General features: G+C 40.6%; 1 protein-coding gene across 9 annotated transcripts in view; it reads left to right on the top strand.

Annotated features, from left to right (window-relative positions):
- tjp1b (tight junction protein 1b) overlaps positions 1 to 17,647 on the top strand; it is a 92,759-nt gene that overhangs the window by 58,648 nt on the left and 16,464 nt on the right. For 4 of the 9 annotated variants that reach the window (XM_057329419.1, XM_057329418.1, XM_057329413.1 and 1 more), the window contains 8 exons: positions 8,635 to 8,691; positions 9,010 to 9,134; positions 11,728 to 11,830; positions 12,522 to 12,855; positions 13,183 to 13,289; positions 13,432 to 13,600; positions 13,726 to 13,870; positions 15,588 to 15,623. In XM_057329419.1, coding sequence (XP_057185402.1) covers positions 8,635 to 8,691; positions 9,010 to 9,134; positions 11,728 to 11,830; positions 12,522 to 12,855; positions 13,183 to 13,289; positions 13,432 to 13,600; positions 13,726 to 13,870; positions 15,588 to 15,623 — 1,076 coding nt within the window. The remainder of the gene's footprint in view (positions 1 to 8,634; positions 8,692 to 9,009; positions 9,135 to 11,727; positions 11,831 to 12,521; positions 12,856 to 13,182; positions 13,290 to 13,431; positions 13,601 to 13,725; positions 13,871 to 15,587; positions 15,624 to 17,647) is intronic. The other 5 variants (XM_057329420.1, XM_057329417.1, XM_057329414.1 and 2 more) reach the window with 4 other exon arrangements.

Below are 17,647 nucleotides of genomic sequence, written 5' to 3'. Positions count from 1 at the left end.
CATCATCCCGATTGAATCCTAAATATCAAACATGTTTGATATGATCAGGGTCATCCCGATTTTTCTCAGAGCAGATCGGGAGGTGTACGATTTGATCTGTGAATGCCTCACATTACGTGATAATCTGGACCGAACATCTGATCTGATCGAGGCCATGGATAAGATTTTTTAAGACATTCTCGGGAGGGAAAATCTGGGTCAAATCTGGCAGAGGATCCTGTAGTTTGAGGCAGGCTTAATGTGAAACTTCAAAAGAAATCGTGAACTAAGATTTAGTGTCAACAGGAATCGTGCGGCCCCTTTGTTAGCTTTTCGGATGGCCGATGAAAACCTCCCATAAATTGTGATGAAATGGTGCAGGCTATGTAGCATCAGCGCTTTTACAGTGGCGATCAGCCTTAAGATGTACATAAATCCTCCCACCTCTCCCTCTGCTCTCCAAAGAGGAAACTTTCTCCAGCCTGGCTTCAAGCATCCTGCGTTGTGCTCGCTGGCGTTTATGAATATTTAAGCATCCTTGTTTTCTGTATTTTACCTCAGAGGGCTTACTTGATATGTATTTATACATATGTTTTCGTGTACTAATTATTTATTATTAAACCGTTTGTGCCCCTCTTGATGCTTTGCAATTCTTGTGTAGTAGGGCTGCCGATTAATCGAAAAGAAACCGCACGTGATTTGGCGGTTGGCTGCGATTTTTATTTTTATTTATGTATTTATTTATTTTTTTTATGCGTAGTTTGTCAGTTAAGTATGGATAAATGCGTATGCAGCTGCATCCGAAAGCCAGAGGGCGCTCTCTCAGAAAAGCCAATGCTCCACAGAAGAACAGCAGCATTTTCCACTGATCACAGAGCCGTGCTTCACGAACAAGCTGTGAATAAAATATAATCGCAGTCTTTGCTATTTCACAATCATGATAGCCACATCGGTTTAATTGTGATTTGAATGGGAATTGCGATAAATCCTGCAGCCCTAGTGTGTAGTTTCTTTCCATTCCCTCCGACTCGGAATTTAGCTGGCACCCTGCCCAGCCGACACTAGGAAATGAGGTAGGGATGAATAAGATTGTGGTTAACAGGATGAAGCCAAAACTATGTTTGTAATAGTAAAATGCCTTTCGAAAAAGACAATTAAATAGTGAATTCGGCTTTTAAGGACTTTCTGTTGCGGTTTTGCCAATGCTTTTAAGGATTATTCTGTCTCTGTTATAGATTTCTGCGATTTAAGGCTGAAGTATGGTTCCTTCATATGTGTACACGAGGGACAGCATACAATACGCATGACGCAGATTTCGTCATCAGAATAGTATGCGCACCGCCGGATTTTTGTTATCTTGCATACACCGTACACTAGGGCTGTCACGATTATGAAATTTGGCTGACGATTAATTGTCTAATAAATCATTGCGATTATGACGATTAATTGTCTGTTTTAGAGCTTTGACTTTTAATTCTCATACATTTTTTATTCAGCTTTGAAACGACCATATTGTTCTGAATATAAAGACTATGTTCTTTTTCTTGGAAATACATAGGAAAAAATTGGGTCATCATACTTAAGGTTTAGGCTTTTACCTGTCAGTAATACAACCGCCAAATACTTGTAAATTAAGTAAATTGATCAGGAGTGAATTTAAGCCACCATTAAAATGCTATCAGTCATAGAAAAGCTTCTAGTCTGTTTTTTTTCTCACTTGCAAGACTACAATAAAAGTGTACTTCTATGTTAATGAGATTTTGGTAGACTGGTTTTCACACTGAAATAGTATTAAATTGTACTGCAGGTTATTTTTATGGTATATGCTTTAGTTTTTTTTTTAAGTGATTGTGTTGTGGTGGTACATTTTACAAGTATTACCATGCTTTAGTTACAATATATACAATAAAATATGCAATATGCAGATGCACTACAGCTCCCCCTAGTGTCTTCTATAGAGATGTGCAATAATTTCGATGATCCGAAACCATCGCAATGAGGTCAAACAATCGCGATGAGACGATTATTTAATAATAGTGACAGCCCTACCGTACGCGCAGGTCGCACATGCGCGTTCCCATTTCTTGCAGTAATTAGTTAAACCACCAGGTGGTGACCGTGTCCTGGGAGCGTCAGTCATTTGCGCGTTTCACTTTGCTTGTCAGAACGTTCGAACCTCAGAGCTTTTTTATGAGTCCTTTGCCTTATTCACATTTTAGACCCACATAATACTATAGTCAAACAGTATAGATATATAGTCCCTCTCCTCCATTGTTGTTGCTGTTGTTCTGCTGTTTCATTCGCCACCCTCGAACCTGCATAAATGCTCCTTACGGACCCCTGTAGGCCAGGAGAGGTATTGCAATATTTCGCAATGCGATGCTCACATACACATAAAAAAATGAAGCAAACGTCAAATCTGACAAAATGTAACGTGCACATTCAACGGAAGTGGCATTAGTCGCAAACACTAGGATTTCAGATTTGGATATACAGAATATTTTTTCTAACATTTATTCAGCAGATACCATTTCTAATCCACTTCCTTCCACCTGATGTAAGGAGTTTACTAGCTACTGACAGAAACGGGGAGCGGCTGACTACATCTGAGAGAGCTTGCATTATTCTGAATTAATTGTCTATGAATGGGAATCCTTGGATCTAGGGCTGCAACAACTAATCGATAAAATCGATAATAATCGATAATGAAATTCGTTGTCAATGAATTTCATTATCGATTAGTTGTTCTGTGACGTCACTTGACGTCACGCAGTTATAAATCAAGCGCGTCTTCTTCCACGTCTTCTAACACATTTTAAATTACCATTTTAGATGTGTCTCTCCGTGCAGCATGAGCTGCGCAGTTTTAAAGTCAGACATGTCTCTCCGTGGATGGGTCTCTTCGTGCAGCGCGAGATGCGCAGTTTTAAAGTCACACTTGTCTCTCCGTGCTGCGTGAGGTGCACAGTTTTAAAGTCACACTTGTCTCTCAGTGCAGCGCGAGGTGCGCAGTTTTAAAGTCAGACGTGTCTCTTCGTGCAGCACGAGGTGCGCAGTTTTAAAGTCACACGTGTCTCTTCGTGCAGCACGAGGTGCGCAGTTTTAAAGTCACACTTGTCTCTCAGTGCAGCGCGAGGTGCGCAGTTTTAAAGTCACACGTGTCTCTCCGTGCTGTGCGAGGTACGCGGTTTTAAAGTCAGACGTGTATCTCCGTGGTTGCGTCTCTCCGTGCGGCACAAGTTGCGCAGTTTTAAAGTCAGACGTGTTTTGCATGAATCTCTTCAAGCTGCGCAGTTTTAAAGTTTAAGAGGAGAGGTGTTTAAATGACAAAATTAAAGATTATATTAGTAAAACCCAATTTGTGGCATTTGCACTTTGCAAAGTACATATTATATTAGGCTAAATACCCTGATTTGGTGGTTTATTTAGTTCAGAGGTGGGTAACGAAGTACATTTACTTGAGTACTGTACTTAAGTACACTTTGTACAGTATTTGTACTGAAGTATTACTTTTTCTGTTTACTTTTTACTGTACTTCACTACATTTGAATGACAAATATCTCACTTTTCATGGCACAAAAAATGATTTCCTTGGCCGACCCTCCCCTCGCTCCCATGTTTGGGAGAGACTATTGTCAGTTGCTTCTAATATGACACACCTGAATCAACTCACCAGGTGTGTTAATTATGGAGACATTCACAACATTTTGGGAGAAGGCTAATGAGTTCAGTTGTGTATACTTTTCCCATATCTGATTTACTTATCATAAGCAAAAGATGTAATTACATTTATATCTGATTAATTGAAGAAAAAAAAAATCGTCCAACTAATTGATTATCAAAATAATCGTTAGTTGCAGCCCTACTTGGATCATACTAACTGAGCGTTCAGACCGCCGCCGTCGAGAGCGTCAAAAATCGCTCTGGCCGCCCTGCCAACAACGCTGTAGAAAGAGTCTTGGGCGCGCTGACGCTCTGACGTAAATCGAAATCTTATCTTGTATTTAAAGGGACCGCAAGCAAACAAGCTTGTTGATCTTGTGCAGACTGACCACAAGAAATTGATCGGTGGAAAGAACTTTATTGTAGTTACACGTTTGCTAACGAAATAAACCAATTAAAAGCCATTTGTGTGGTGTGGTGTGGCTTTTGTGTTCATGGTTAAGTGCTAATCTAATTTCAACATTATAGGGGACATTTACTAGCCTTGGTCTTTAATTAACATTAATTTGTGTGCAACCTACATTACAAACTCTCCTGGTCGAAGTGTAAGGTTAGCTTTAATGCAGTTGGTCAAAGCGGTGTTATTTTGAGCAAATGAATTTCATTCCCGCTGGAAAACAAGCGTTCTGATGTTGCATATGTTGCATATAAATAGTTTATTTAATATTCTGCAGCAGTAACACTGTTTTGCATGCTCTGGAGCTAAAGTTAGCATGAAATTCCCGCTTATTTACAGAAAAATTATAACGTTAATGCACATCATCAGCAACTCAACAGGAAAACAAACAATCTCAGACACTTTGGTCCACGCATAATTTTTTTTATTTTTGTCCCTGTACGCAAACAGGGACGCGTCGTATAGGATTGGGAAACCCGCCACAGCAATTACCAACTTCTCCTCCATTTTGCTTGGGAACTAATGTGGTCGGAACCAAAGTTTACAGGGCTGCTTTCTCTGGAATCATCTCAAGCGATGGACTTCTACGTTCTGATTGGTTGCCGCCGAACCGCGTCATAGCTCATTACCATAAAGTTGACCTGATTTCAACTCTCCTTGACACCCTCAACGGCCAAGACGCGCCGCGCCGCTCCTCGCCGCCGGCTCACATTGAAAATGAATGACTTCCGGCCACTTTGACGCTCTCAACGGCGGCGGTCTGAACGCACAGTAAGGGATTAGCCTGGATACTGTTTTTGCTTTAATTTTGTTCTCATCTCTCCGTCGGCTACAGTGATTTGCTTCTCTGCCGGCTTATACAACAAAAGTCTCCACGTCTGACGTTAACTACAGTTTTCTTAACTGTTGACTGCTGACCAATGGGGTTGACTGCATATTGGATTAGATGTAAATGACACTGAGACTGTGACGGATGGTAGTTCAGTCTGTTCAATAGGTTGTACTGCCTTAAAGGGATAGGTCACACAAAAATCGAAGTTCTGTCATCATTTATTCAACCTCATGTTGTTTAAAACCTGTATATGACTCTTTCTTCTGTAAAACACAAAAGAAGACATTTTAAGAAATGTCTTCGTGGTTTTGTGTCCATACAATAAGATCCAATGTTGTTTGGTTACCAAAATTCTTCAAAGTATCTTCTTTTGTGTTCTGCAGAAAGAAAGTCATACAAGTTTTAATTGACATGAGGGTGTGTTTTAACTTTTTATGTTACCTATGCTCGATCATTTACGCTTCTTGATATGGTATGTGATGGAAAGTCCAGCACAAATGTGTCAACCGCTGTGATTCGCTGGCGCTTTAACAAGCCTCTGAAGATGCAGGATATGTTAATAGCGTCCAATCGATACCTGCAGCTCCTCATTGCCATGCAGGCCGCAGGTGAAGGGTTGAGCTTGCAGTAATTGTCCCCTAGCTCAGCACATTTCCCACAATGCAATGCTTTCATTTTACCCTTACCTTTTCCTCTTTCATTCTCTGCGCCTCTCATCAGGATTTTCCTTTAGTTCATAATCCATCAGTCAGCTTTCATTACATTATAATGATCAGTTTCAGAATGAGCTCATTTGGTCGGTGTCCTGACATTAGGGGAGGATTTCCTCGAGCGTAATGGATGACGAACACACCTCATTTTCAAGAGGGACCGCCGTCCCGTTTACCATCTCCCAATAAAATGTGAAATGGACAAGGAATAAACGCCTCCATGGACACCGCAAAAAGACATCAGAGGTCGGACTAATGAGTCCCTATCGGCCAAAGACTTCATTTGGTCAGATTAGCCAGCGAGCTGACCCAAAACTGCTGGATCTTCAGAATTCACTGTTCTTTATAAATTGTGGTTGAGATTAAAGAGATCAGATCAGAGTTACGACATTTCTTGGCCCTGGCAAGAGAGCGATAATCATAACTCTATCTGTCAGATCAGAGCAGACCTATAGCGCTTTTAACTAGCCGCGTGCTAACAAGATGTAGTGTGCAGTTTAAGACAGGCTCGGTGTAAAGGGAGCTGCCAGCTGTGAAGTGGAGGAAACAGGACGCGCGCTGAGTTATCATCTGCGAAGTCAAAGGCGTAAGACTGACGGGCTGAGACTTGATCTCCAGAGCGGTGAAGGTATGGCACGAAGTGTCATTCATCTTGTCTCTCTTGCTGTGAGGTCATGAGGTGATCGGTCATGATTCACATAGAAGGCCAATCAACCCGTCATCACGCTTTCCATTTGTAAAGGAAACGCTATCTGTAAGAATGTCTAGAGCTCTTAGTTATGACACGTCTGTTTGTTAGCAGACATGTGCTTTCTGTGTAGCATCGTCAACCGGTGTGTGATATTTTGAAAAGATGAATATTTTGCTGCAAATATGTAAAAAATTGACAAAAGAAAATTTTGCTATTATATTTATAGTACTTATTATTTTTATTTATCAGTTTTATTTAGAATCATCTGAATAAGTGTTTAATGTTTCTGACCATTTTAAAATTGTATCTGGGCAGTTCCATGCCAATCTTAAGACGAAAAAAATCAAGTTTTTACTTTTTACCAAATGTTTTCACCATACGGATGTCAGTATTTGCGGATTTAAATACTCATGTGAAGTCTCTCAAAGTTTCTAAACCTTTTTTTCTGCTTTTAAAGCATGGATTTTCATCGATAGGTTAGTGAATTGTCACATGCATAACCGTTTCATAATTCCTCATAAATGGGCACATGAACATTAAAATAAAATAACTATTTGATGTTCTATGAAGAGTCATCCCTTCTCCATTTGTTGAGTATTATGGCTTCTGGTTTTTACATTTTAATTCACAGAAATCCTGTAAATACAGTATAACATTTTTTTTGTCACATCCATAACTCATACATTTTTCTCACTTTTAAAATTGAAAACTTGTGTTTAGACTGATATTTTTCTGATGGCTAGACTCTATCATCAAGAGTTTAAACCGATGATTTGATATATTGATAATAAATACATTTTCTGAGAATTAATATCGCACTTGAATTGCACATCTCCAGAACAAATGTGGCTGTTATATATCTGCGCTCAGAACAGCCTAATATGGCTTTAAAACCGTAGCCCGTAATATTTTTTGTTTTGTTTTATTAAATAATTGTTCATTATATTTTGTAAGCAATGTTTCATTGGATATTTCTTGTGTTGTGACTTCCTACAGTCAGTGCTTCTATGAGCTCAAAAACAAAAGCTTTAATAGTGTCCGATTCAAATGGAAACTTTTTATAAAAGTAAAATATTGAATTCAGTTTATTTCAGTGAATCAGTTTAAACTGTCCTTTTTATTGAATTGATTTCAAGCTGATTCTGTGAACACTGAAAAAATGTCAAAAATATACTGAGAATGTTTGTGCAATACCCACAATGTTTTTTACCGTAGTCTAATGTACAGCAAACAATAAACATTTTTGTGAATTTAGGTCAAAATCTTAGCATGTCTTCAGGGGTTATATGTGCCCTTGAAGGATGGTTGGTGATTGTGTCGTGCAGATGAGAATGGCAGCTTTCCCCTTTTGTGAAACAAAGAATCTTGTAAAAGACGTGTGTGAAAAAGTCAAATAGTTCTAAATAGAAGCGTGTGAGTATGCAAAAGTCATGGGTATCCTGCCAGGTGCAGCCTCTGGTCCTGACACAGATGACTTTCCTCGTTCTCATGAGTTTCCTCACTCAAGGTCTTTCCCTGGACATGATTGCGTGGATCACATGGTTATAACTTGCTTTCCATCATTTTCACGGTTTAAACGGTACCGTTTGGGAACAACAAGAAATCAAAACAGTCCCTTTTTAGTAGTTATGCACCGATATATCGGCCAATAATCGGTATCGGACCATAATACCAATTTTTCACACTATCATTATATGAATTAATAACCTTAGTTAAAGTTAAGAAATTGAATTGGATCTTCAGAATCCGTATCGGCAGATGTTATTTTGTTATCAAGTATTGTTGAGATAAACCGTACTCTGCATTGTCGCTGCGTCAAGCCTCTTTCCGAGCCGACTGCATTGCAGAAGCGATAGAGAAATAAATTAATAAAGCGCTCGAGAACTTCAGGTGGCTTTGCTGTATGTCAGCATGGTACATCTCCCTTTCCTTTCTTCTGCCTGCTGGAACATCATCAAAGGTTCAGATGATTGTGTGGCAAACAGATCAGCCCGGCGTGGGACTTCACCGTCGCTTCCTTTTTCAGCATGTTACAGAATTTACACATTCTGTTGCATAACAATGCGTAGGAGGCTCATTAGTTCTCTATGGAGGGTTATAAAATCGCATTTTTGGCTGTTAAGCACCCAAACATTGGAGACACTTTTGGAGACATTGTGTGTGTGTGTTGGTTTCCTTTTGGATTTGTATGACTGCTTCTCAATCCTCTAGGTTGTGTAGGAATGTAACCGATTCAAGTTATTGACATGAATGAAGCGATTTGTGTGTTTCTCCACTGATTTCTTTCTTTTTCTCAATGCAGAGCGCAGCAATGGACGAGACAGTAATATGGGAACAGCACACTGTAACTCTACACAGGGTGAGAAATCATTCTGTTTTGATTTTTCTGTGTTTTTATATGCGTGGATCCTCAAAACTCAGGTCTAGCTCAACCTGTGTTGCTCCTCATGACAGTTGCCCTATTGTCTCTCTTTTCTTTCTATCTGTGATGATGTTTTTTATCTCACTGCCCTTCTCTGTATCTCTGTGACCATCAACACCCCCTTGTTTATCTTTACATTCCATCCCTCTTATCTCTTCATTCCCTTCATCCAGTTCTGTCCCTTCTCTGATTTGAATACCCCCCCCCGCCCGCCGCCACCAGCAGGCTGTTAACCTGTGGCTGTGTGTCCCACAGGCACCAGGGTTCGGCTTCGGGATCGCTATCTCAGGTGGAAGGGATAACCCTCACTTTCAGAGCGGAGAGACGTCCATCGTCATATCAGATGTTCTGAAAGGAGGCCCAGCTGAGGGCTTACTGCAGTAAGTCTCATCTTTAACAGGGTTGTGCGTAGGGCTGTGCGATTTGGGGAAAATATCTAATTGCAATATTTTTGACAGACATTGCGATTGCGATTTGATTTGCGATTTTAACTTTTCTAATTCAAGCTTCAGCTAATATTGTTGTGTAGAGCACAGTATGGGTATAGTTACCCTGCTGAAAGAAAACAACAACAAAAATATTACAGAAATTCTAATTGTTTCCATTAAAACCATTACAAAATTCATTTTTGTAGTGTGTTTTGGGCATTATTCAAATAGGGCTTACTGTTGTTCAATTGGTTCCCAACTTCCAGATTACATCACAACAATAGAATCCAAATACCAGTGTACACTATTATAGTTTCCATTAAAACAAATACAACTCCCATTGTAACCCTTAAATCCATAACATTTTCTATTGTGTTAGTGAATTATTAAAATAGTTCATAGGTTACATAGGCTGATTTATAATTTTTTAAGTATGTGGGATTTTTTAAAACAAGTAGAAAATGTGCTGAATGTTTAATTTCATCCAAGTGAAATTAGCAAAACAGTTAGATAGAATTTACATTTGTTTGAAACGCGGAGATAGGCGTGAGTTGACACAGGGTGCGCGCGTACGTCAAGCCTCGTCCATATTGCCAGATGCCCGTGTGGAGCCGGACTCGAGTACTATAAACGTCATTACGAAACAGGCTGTGTGTGCGCATCAAGTTTAGACGGCTCGTCCGCGAGACGCGAGTATGAAACAGGCTGTGTGTGCGCGTCAAGTTTAAACGGCTCGTCCGCGAGACGCGCAACGCGGGGCAGAGACGCGCGAGTATGACAGGCTGTGTGTGCGCGTCAAGTTTAAACGGCTCGTCCGCGAGACGCGCAACGCGGGGAAGAGTCGCGCGAGTATGACACAGGCTGTGTGTGCGGTCTTCTGAATTGGACGGTTCTTTAGTATTTATTTGCCTAATATGATCGATCTGACTCTGCAGATGCCATAATAACACACACTCTCTCTCTCTCCTGCCTTCTGTTTGTTTGTTTTTTTAATGTCGGATGTTTACGCAGTTGGCTAGGGCAGTGCTGATTAGGCATAACGGAGGTGCGCAACGGAGGTGCGCTCACTCAGTTGGTTAGCAAGAATGCCACTCAAAGCGGGCTTGGAACAGACGCGTTTCCTATTTTTCACATCGCTTCCACATCGCAGCCTCTTGCGATTAGCAAATCGCAACGTCTCACATCGCGATTCGATTTCGATTAATCGTTCAGCCCTAGTTGTGCGTCATTTGGAATTCAATTAAAACTACATTTTTAAATTCACATTCAATTCCTGAAGATAGATTCGCATTGATGCCAAAAGATCCAGAATTACAATTTGAAATTAGAAGCTCATTCACCTGCAGTTTTCATTTTGATTTACTGTACCATGATTTAAAGGCACAATATTTAAGATTTTTACATTCAAATATCCAAACCACTAGTACTTGCGTTATCCCAAATGTTTCCAACAATGTTTGCACCCCGAGGAATGTGATAAAAAGTTCACGCTTCACAGCATCATCAAGCGGCGAAAATAGCATATATTGTGCCTTTCTCATGTCGTGGTATTTACAGAAGTGTTTGAAATGTCACCTATGAATATTTATTGAATGGGCTATGGTGGAAGATCCTGTTATCATAGGATAATTGAATTTATTCAAACTATTGTATAATCAATAAATTTATATGTGAGCATTTTATTTTTAGTATGTTTAAAGGGGTCATATGACAGGGCTAAAACGAATATTATCGTTTGTTTTAGATGCAATGCAATGTGTATACACGATTTAAGGTTCAAAAACGCTGTATTTTTCACATACCGTGCATGTTTGTATGTCCTCTTTGCCCCGCCTCTCTGAAATGCGCGGCTTTTTTACTAAGCTCATCGCTCTGAAAAGCAAGGTGTGCTATGATTGGCCAGTTAACCAGTGCGTAGTGATTGGTCGAATACTGCAAGCGTGTGACGGAAATGTTACGCCTCTTACCATATTTGGAACATCAGGTTCCCAAGCAATTGTACTGACAGGTACGCCCACCTTACTTGCGTATACATTTGGGCGGTCTTAGTCAAGTCATACCACGAACTGACGTAGATTTGTGAGGGTGTGGTTACACGAGGCGTTTCAGGCAGGTCTGGGTGAGCATTCGCTTTTAGATAGAATGCATCTTTTGTTCCGACACTTTCATTTTTGCAATTTTACGTGTCTAATACATGCATGGGCAACTTATAACACACCAAAAACACAGAAAAACACGTATTCGCGCCATATGACCCCTTTAATGGAAACAGTGGTGTTGCATTTGTGGTGCTGTATGGCAAACCTATAATCTGTGTTGGTTATATGAATACTTTTAATGGTTACAGAAACGTCTGAAGATTAAAAAAATGTAGTCCTAATGAATGATGTAATTGTGGTTAGATTGAGAGTCTTGCTAAACCCCACTCTTCACCATTATAAGTGTCTCACACCCGTAACACATGAGCGGACAGCACTGCTGATCAAGTGTTGCGTTGAGATCAGTCGGAATGGCACTTTTGCTTATGGTTTTATGTTTTTGGCAGAGAGAATGACAGAGTGGTGACGGTCAACTCCGTCTCCATGGACAACGTGGATCACGCGTATGCAGTGCAGCAGCTCCGGAAAAGTGGGAAGAATGCAAAAATCGTATGTATGCCTTCAGTTCATTCAATTCGCTTTTCCTCCAATTAGGATACAGAGGCCTCATTCATAATGTAAACAGTGACATGGAAATGAGGATGTTGTGTGAAATTTGCATATGAATGTGTAAAAACATGCAAGGTGTCCTCTATGCATTGAAAAATAGTATTGAAAGTTTTAGTATTAGAAAAAGTTTATGCATTTTATACATTTTATACATTGAACAGATTGCAGATAATGCATGTGTTTTATTTTTAAGCACAGTTTATGTACAAACATCTGCGGAATGTCATTCTAAAATGACAGAAAACATCAAACTTGAGTCAAACAAAAATCATTTTATTTGTTAGACGACAGCCGGGACAACTAAATGATATAATAGTGAAATTGTAAATTGTCAATTTTGTACAAATTTATTGTAAAATATTTTTATTTGTTAGACTGCCAGTGATATAACTGTACAAATAATTCTTTGCATTAAAATAATTTGTACCTACGTTTTTTATTTGCATTCTTCAATTGTTTAGCAGTTCTAGGAAATGCAGAAGCATCTACAAAGTCTATCTTGACTCTAAATAAGAAAAGCAAGCGCAAAATGTACAATTTCAACTAAAAATTTGATTTAGAGGGGTTTATATAGTAGATACACGATGTCATGCATGTTTTTTGTGACAAAACATCTCTGTTCTCCCTTCAGACCATCAGGAGAAAGCGGAAGGTTCAGGTGCCCATGGGCCGGCCGGGCGAGCGTGAGACCATGTCGGAGCACGACGAGGACGATGACAGCTATGAGGATGAGATCTACGAGGCCCGAAGCGCACAGAGCGGGCAGAGTGCCTACAGCGGGGGCGGAGCCACGGGCCGGAGGAGCAGCAGGGGTGACCGGCTGAGCGGGAGGAGGGACCGAGACAGAGAGCGCAGCGGCTCCAGAGAGAGGAGTCTGTCCCCACGCTCGGACCGCCACTCTGTGTCCTCCAACCTCCCTCCACGCCCAGCCAAAGTCACCCTTATCAAATCCCGCAAAAATGAAGGTGAAGATGACCGTGTCGACCCTTGCCAACCTGTTTCGTCCAGTTACATAGAGTTTTAAATGAATGCAATATGTTTTGTGGGGGGGGGGTTGGGTAAACGCTGTTATTGCAATTCCGTTTATTGGAATACCTTAGCGTTTTTTACTTAGGTGTTAAGTTTGTGACTGTACTGTCTTTTTGTATGATGAATGCCGCTTGGTTTGATGTGTTGCTTTGTTTTAATCTGTCATGGGCTTTTAATTCAAAGTTCTCATCAGAAAAAGCATTCAGGGCTAACTTATGCTAACATTGGGTGTGTGTGTGTGTTGCTGCTTTTTACACTCTAAGCAGAATACGGGCTTCGCCTGGCCAGCCACATCTTCGTAAAGGACATTTCCCCTGAGAGCCTGGCGGCCCGAGACGGAAACATACAGGAGGGAGATGTGGTGCTCAAGGTAAGATAAATGAAAATGAATGGCTGAAAAGGTGTAGTGTTTTAAAAGAATAGTTGACAATTCTGTTTCAACTCTGTCAAAAAGTTTTATTTTTTTTGGTTAACTGTTCTTTAAGTTGTGTGCTGTTGGACTGTTCATTTAGATTAATGGCACAGTGACTGAGAACCTGTCCCTGATCGATGCCAAGAAGCTGATCGAGAGGTCAAAGGGCAAGCTGAAGATGGTGGTTCAGAGGGACGAAAGAGCCACGCTGCTCCATATCCCAGATCTAGATGACAGTATTCCCTCAGCGAACGCTTCTGATCGAGATGGTGAGAGAGTCTCTGTACAGCACACAGATCTTGGATTCGAACCTCATAAATGTGACGCGCGAGTGATCGGTAAATGTGTGGTGTGATTAACGTGAAGAGATGTGAAGTTATTGTTTGTTTGTTAGATATTTCAGACATCCACTCCGTGGCCTCCGATCATTCCAACCGATCCCACGACCGGAAGAGGAGCAGTCGTTCTCGTTCTCCGGACCGCCGCTCTGAGCCGTCGGACCACTCCAGACACTCGCCGCCTCAGATCAGCAACGGCAGGTCCGATATGCTTTGTTGTTCTACCTTTCATGTTTGAAATGAACTATCGAGGGATCACAAATCTTTTCAAAACGATGGCATTATATTGTTCAAAAATTAAGATCCATGGAAAATCGTTTGGGTTGTGACTCTAAATGGAATCATGCAGTGCCTTAAGATTCCCACATCTGGTTCCTGTTGTCTTTGTGTATCTTTGTTCCTTATTTATTGTCATTCACAAATTCCACTTCAGTAGATTCAGGTGTATTTGAATGTTTTTTTGAATGGGATGGAGTTAGATTTAATACGAGCACAGCCGTCTGTCGGTCCCCTCAGAGCCGTCTCTCTCAGACCAGACTGCAGAATTTGATCAAATGTTTCTGTAAATTGGAAGTGGCCTAGATAGATAAAGCGAGTTTTGTCAGCGGTAGGGTTAAGAGGAGAGTCATTTCATTTCCCTTCAAATGTCCAGGGGGTGAAAGTGTGCCTTTTCCTACATTTACATTTATTTATAACATAATCTGTTTAAATACTCGATTCTGATTGGCTGGAAGGTGTACATTAAGATCGTTTAATGCACAGGTATTTCCAGTCAGTTTGATCAATGTTTGAAATTAACTGACAAAAATAACTTTCATTTTCACCTGTCTGATCAAAAATGACACTGTAAACATCAACAACAGCTTTAACTTGGCAAATGACTATGGTATAAGCAGGATAATCCACAGCTAGCCGTGCATTAAAGGATTTTAATGCATCGGGTGGTTCTTGGCCTCTCCGTCGTGCATCAAAACCCTTCAATGCTCGGCTAGCTGTGAATTATCTCTTACGTATTTGTTAGACACTGTTATTTAAAGTGACTTACACTGTTTACGCTTTAGGTAAGTGTTGCCTTGTATCGAACCCACAGCCTTTCTCTACCAGCCATGCTGTGTTGTCTTATCCCAGTTTAGTGTACGGTCATAATTGGATTTTTTATAGCATTGCTTTGTTTATTTGAGGGTTCTGACGTTTGGGGCGGGACTAGATGTACACAGGGGGTTGCTCATTATTTTTGCACTTATAATTGGGCTTCATTTAGGGGTATAGGGAAATAAAATGGATGCTTACGACTATTGCAATATTCACTAATTACACAATTCTATAATTTAGCAAAACACTGACATAATACGATAATAGAGAAACAAGCAAATAGGGCTGCACAATATTGAAGAAAATGTGATATATATAAAGGATTTACCACCTATGCTGGACTCTTTTGGCTGCTTGTATTCATTATTTATATTATTTAATAAAATGTTCTAATGAGCGAAATTAACATGTTGGCACAAATACTTTTTTGTTGCTACATACACATTAAGATTAAAAGATTTTTAAGGTCATAAGAAACATTTTTGTTAATTGATCCTAAACTCTTGACTGGTAGTGTACGGATTCATATTTTTTTCTGGAAAAAGCAAGCATCACTCTCTCTGTCCCACCAGTCTCTCTGTTATCTACATCGATCTAAAACGTTGACTATACATAACATTTTTTGACTAAAATCAGTACCAAAGTACTAAAATGATCAGTTATTGGAAACCATTCCACAGTTGTGATATTTCAATATTTTCAAAATCTCTTACAGTGAGTGAAGATTGCAGTATATCACACCACACAGTTGACACTTTTTTACAGATTGTCAGCTTTGAAGGGTTCGCCAGGTTTACATTGACTTCTGATTCTTGTTTTGAATCAGGGCCGCAGGGCCGACGTCTCAGAGAAACCGGCCAGTGTAAGTGTTTGGGTCGCGTTAACGGCGCGTCCTGAGCATCAAACTCAAAGCTAACCGAACTAATGCTTTTGTGAGCTTTGCACTAAAGCATGCAACGTGTTCGCAAGTGGTGTGAAGCGACGTGTGTGTGACCGTAAGCAGTGTGCTGGAATATGTTTGTCTTTTTATGTTGATGACTTTGTTCTTTAAGTGATCTTTATTTGTTCTTCATGATATACTGTAACTTCATTATCCCGACATCACTCGGCTCTGGCTAAGAGAATGCAGTTCAACAAACCAACCAGGGTGCAGAAAATGCGTTGGTTTGTACGGTTCAATCCCAGCATGCATTTGCATCATATACTGTATGTGCCTTCATTCATCCTCCGTAATCACCAAACCCCGTCACAACTGGTCTCAGCTGTGCGCTAACCCTTTTCCAGCAAAACGTAGCACTTTTTCACCAAAACTCGACCGGGGAATTGAGAATTGGCCATTTTTTGAGACTGGGGTCTCTGGAGAACAAAAAGGGGCGTTTCTCCATTGTGGGGGATTTGAAACATTTGTTTCAAACACTTGCCCTCTCATGGTTGACTTTCGCTTATCATTCTGTTTATAAAGATGAAAGACTGTATGTGTGTGTTGTCGGATGTCCTGCCAAGCTTCTCCCGTTTTCTGTGAAAACTAGTCGCATGCCGTTTGGACACTTGCCATTGGCTCCGGCATATTCCCAGTTTCATAGCACCAACATCCTGAAGACCAACACAACCCAGCACCGTAAAGAAATCGTTTTTTTCTAAACAAAGTCAAATTCGTCATCCCTCTCGGTGCATTTTATGAATCATAAGATTTATAAAGATGCTCGTGCAGACCTCCCAGCTTTAATATTGTGTGGAGTAGTGCGTTACGCCGCACATTTATCCTCAATGTCATCAGACCAGCATTTTTTATTAAGCCACACTATAATTGCTGGGAAGGATATTTGTCATCATCATGAATAAAACAGGACCACATGTGGCGGCACGGCCGCGCAGTGTTGAAGCTGCTTGATTTGGCAGTCCATGGATGTTGCTTGTGACGCTAAAGGTCACCGGACCCGTCATCTTTGCCCACGCGCCGATTTTGTAGTGCCTTCACGGACAGAAGTGCACCTGGAATCTCTTACGGTTTTTGTCTCCTCGATTTCTCCAGATCAGATGGGCTGTGCTAAATATAGTCCAACAAAGAGCCGCAAAACACAGCTGTGACCTTCAAGAATACCTAGCTGCTCTAGCCTCTCTCTCTCTCTCTCTCTCTCTCTCTCTCTCTCTCTCTCTCTCTCTCTCTCTCTCTCTCCTCTCTTTCATCTGCCATTTGTCTTTCAGTGTAAACACTGTTTTATGGGTTGTGTGCTCAGACTTGATTGTGTGGAAAAAGCGGTTGTTGTTTTTGGTTGTCTTGTTGAGCACAGAGCATGCATTAATCATCAGAAAGCTTTACGTGAGCTGCACAAAGCTCGTCCTTTCATTCCACATGGTTACTGTACTTTTACGGCGCTCTGGTGTGCAGGTGTGTTATTCATGTGTGTTTGCTTTAGGACAAAGGTGGTTTGAAATAACGGTCTGTGGTGGAAGTCAAGGGGCGTTCACGCTGATGCCAATGTATCACAGACTGATGTATCTGATCGTGATTGGCAGGCCGGGTCACGTGAGATCCAGTGCTGCACTATGATTGGTCCTCGGTAGAGGTGTAACGATATACCACATATCACGATACCAAAAGTTAAGATAGGTCTCGCAAATATTTAACGCAATTTTTTAATCCTTTTGGTTATATAAACACAGTGTCTTGTATCATAACGTTACACCCCTACTCGATGCCCCTATGCCTCGCTGTTCATAGCGTAAAATTTAAACCTGATCAACTTTTACGCATACTTATGTGAGTTAATTCACTCAGTGTGAATGCCCCTTTGGGTAGTGGTAGACCGATATATCGGCCGATATTTGGAATATTTAAAATATTGCTATTATATTACCATAATTACCATTGACTTGTATTATATT

Source organism: Triplophysa rosa, linkage group LG3 (genome assembly GCF_024868665.1).
Source record: "Triplophysa rosa linkage group LG3, Trosa_1v2, whole genome shotgun sequence".
Classification (NCBI taxonomy): Eukaryota; Metazoa; Chordata; class Actinopteri; order Cypriniformes; family Nemacheilidae; genus Triplophysa; species Triplophysa rosa.
The sequence above is the reverse complement of the archived record's forward strand: the minus strand, read 5'-3'. Positions and strand labels throughout refer to the sequence as shown.